This window comes from Gossypium raimondii, chromosome 6, assembly GCF_025698545.1.
Source record: "Gossypium raimondii isolate GPD5lz chromosome 6, ASM2569854v1, whole genome shotgun sequence".
NCBI classification, from domain to species: domain Eukaryota; kingdom Viridiplantae; phylum Streptophyta; class Magnoliopsida; order Malvales; family Malvaceae; genus Gossypium; species Gossypium raimondii.
In genome coordinates, this window is record NC_068570.1 from 37,474,947 (window position 1) to 37,477,661 (window position 2,715).

The 2,715-nt window shown below is 36.9% G+C and overlaps 1 protein-coding gene across 1 annotated transcript; it reads left to right on the forward strand.

Annotated features, from left to right (window-relative positions):
- The first annotated feature begins 1,728 nt into the window (after window positions 1-1,728).
- LOC105774813 (zinc finger protein CONSTANS-LIKE 2) lies at window positions 1,729-2,715 on the forward strand. The gene has a single exon (XM_012597385.2). The coding sequence runs from the start codon at window positions 1,911-1,913 to the stop codon at window positions 2,406-2,408; it is 498 nt and encodes a 165-aa protein (XP_012452839.1). The 5' UTR covers window positions 1,729-1,910; the 3' UTR covers window positions 2,409-2,715.

The following is a 2,715-nucleotide window of genomic DNA, read 5'->3' on the forward strand; positions in this document are numbered from 1 at the left end:
AACCATATAGTGAACTCTCCAAAATATATGGTCTTCTTGTCCTTCAATAAGGGTGGTGATGTGACGTTATTGGGTGCACATAAGGTGAATGATGGTTGTTATGTCAATGTGATGGGCTTTTTGTTAGCAGCGACTTGGGTGTTCCCTAAGTTCAGAGTGAACAATATTGATGGCAAAGGTGTGTTGGTCAACATGATCATGATAAACGGAGGTGGTTAGTCTGCGAACGTACCCGCGAAGATACCCGATGCCATGTACAACAAATTGTGGTTTCAATCTATATTTAACTCCAATGTTTATTCCTGGTTTCATATTTAAGTTACATAAATTGCAAACAATTTTTTAATAAAAAAACTTTATCTAAAAGGCATGATTAACTTCCTACGTGAGGCATGCAATAGATTCTTAATATCTTAATAGTACATAATTGCTTGTATGAATCCCTCGACCTATCATGCCAAGTAAATTATGCATAGAATCTTGGCGAACCCCCATCCCCTTTAGTGCGTTTCGTTTCGTTAGTTAATTGGTGGAGCGGTAAAAATCCCTCCCCCCTCCACCTTTCACATCTTTAATAAAGAGATGCTTTAGGGTAGGAATAAGAGAACAGGTTTCTCAGCCACCGAGGAAAGTAAAACCCTGTCCACATTTATAGAAAGCAATGCAATAGCTAAATTATATTTACATGACCGACAACCACAGCAACATTAACTTAAGCTTGCAGAATATGAAGCACCCACAGGCTCAAGCAGGTCCACCACCAATGTCGAGTATAAAAAACTTGACGATCTCATCTTCACGCCCTCAAAGGCTACTTCAATCTTTTTGGTTCTTCTCAACCTCAACCACAAATTTCTTTTCCCCTTTGGCCCCCCCCTTTCAGGTCAAAACCTTTATTCTTCTATATCTTGTGATAATAGGACACTTGAGTTATTAATCAAATTAATCAATTCAGGCCGCTGGAAATGTGACGATTAGACTTTAGAAGAAATGGAATAAGATGAGCCACACATTTTTCTCAAACTCAATTAAAAGGAAATTTTACATCAGTTAAGACTTCGTCAGATGAGTAGCCACCAGAAAACCTTAAATATTAAAAGACCAAAAATCAACTATATGGGAAAAAAAAACTAATAAATGCTGGGGAACCTGAAGGTTTTAAAATTAATTAGTGATGTCAGAAAGTGGAGTGGGAGAAGACATAGAAAAGCTTTTATTTAATCACTAAAATAATTGATGATTCCATATAATAAGATATTTATGAGCGGCCTAATTTGCGCCAATAATGGACTAGACAATGCACGTCTTTCTTGACTTGACAATGTGTAGCTATGACAATAGGTGAAACCTGACTCAGGAAACATCAACTTTGTCACTCCACAAATACATTTGGAACAACTTCATACTTCACTGCTATTCAGACAATAGGTACAATACTCGTAGTGATCTGTACCGTACTGGTATTAGGCAGTAGGTACGAATTTTAAGGTAAAATAAATGGAATAAACTTTCTATGATTGAAACCCACCTAAAATACTTTAATTAATTAACTTGGTCTTGTTATTTAAAGTCAATCAACTTGGTCTTGTTAATATGTACTACTTTACTGCCGTTGACAAATTTGACATAAACACAGCCATAGTTTACTGCAGGTTATTGGTGCATTACTTCTAACAAAAGGAAGATTTATCAAATCTAAAAAAGATGTGAGATTTATCAAAATGCTACATTAAAGAATAAGAAAATATGAAAAAGAAAGCAGAAAAAAGGTATTTAACAATTTGTACATTTAATAAACATTTGACAAGTTGCACTTGAGCATGTGTCAAACAGAAAGGCATAAAAACACAGTGATGCTGATGAACATGGAAATTCAAGTTTGAAAGGAGAAAAAAACCAAAAAAAAAAAAATGAAAAAGTGTGAGCTCTGCAATTCTTTAGCAAAGATGTACTGTGAATCAGATCAAGCCATCTTGTGCTGGGATTGTGATTCCAGAGTACATGGTGCCAATTTCCTCGTTGCTAAACATTCACGAACCCTTCTTTGTCACCTCTGTCAATCTCCTACGCCCTGGAATGGCTCCGGACCAAAGCTTGGCCCCACCGTCTCCGTTTGCGAAAATTGTGTCAGCAGAAATGCTTGTACAGAAGAAAATGATGACGATGAGGACGACGACGAAGATGACGATGATGAGGAAGATGACAGTAGTGAAGACGATGGTGGAGATAGCAGCGGTGACGAAGAAAATCAAGTGGTTCCATGGACATCTGGGCCACCAGTTTCCAGTTCTTCAACAAGCGAAGAATGTTCCACCAGGTTTGGAAAAGAAAATGGTTCTCAATCAAGAACAGTACATCCATTGAAGCGCATGCGTGAGACCGAAGATCCCTTTTCTCCAGTAAGCTAACCCTTTTTTGAAACTCTGTTTTGAAGCAGAATCATCCAGCTTGCTCATATTCTCCACAACATCATGAATTTTGTCAAATAAATCAGCTTATTTAGTTGCATTTTATTTCATCCAAAGCATCAGAAATAACAACACTAGTGCTTGATGTCCGCAAAATGACAAAAAAGCTGCTTCAAGATGAATCGAGGTGTCCTGTCCAAGGCAACTTTTTCTCTATTACTGGCTTGTATTTAATTAAACCAGATACTTATGTGTTTTTACCCTTTTATTCTTGTTCAATAATCAGCTAATTAGTTTTTACCTTCAA

Bases quoted from the DNA above. Each gene is read 5' to 3' on its own strand.
- LOC105774813 (XM_012597385.2), top strand. From the start codon at position 1,911: ATGAAAAAGTGTGAGCTCTGCAATTCTTTAGCAAAGATGTACTGTGAA.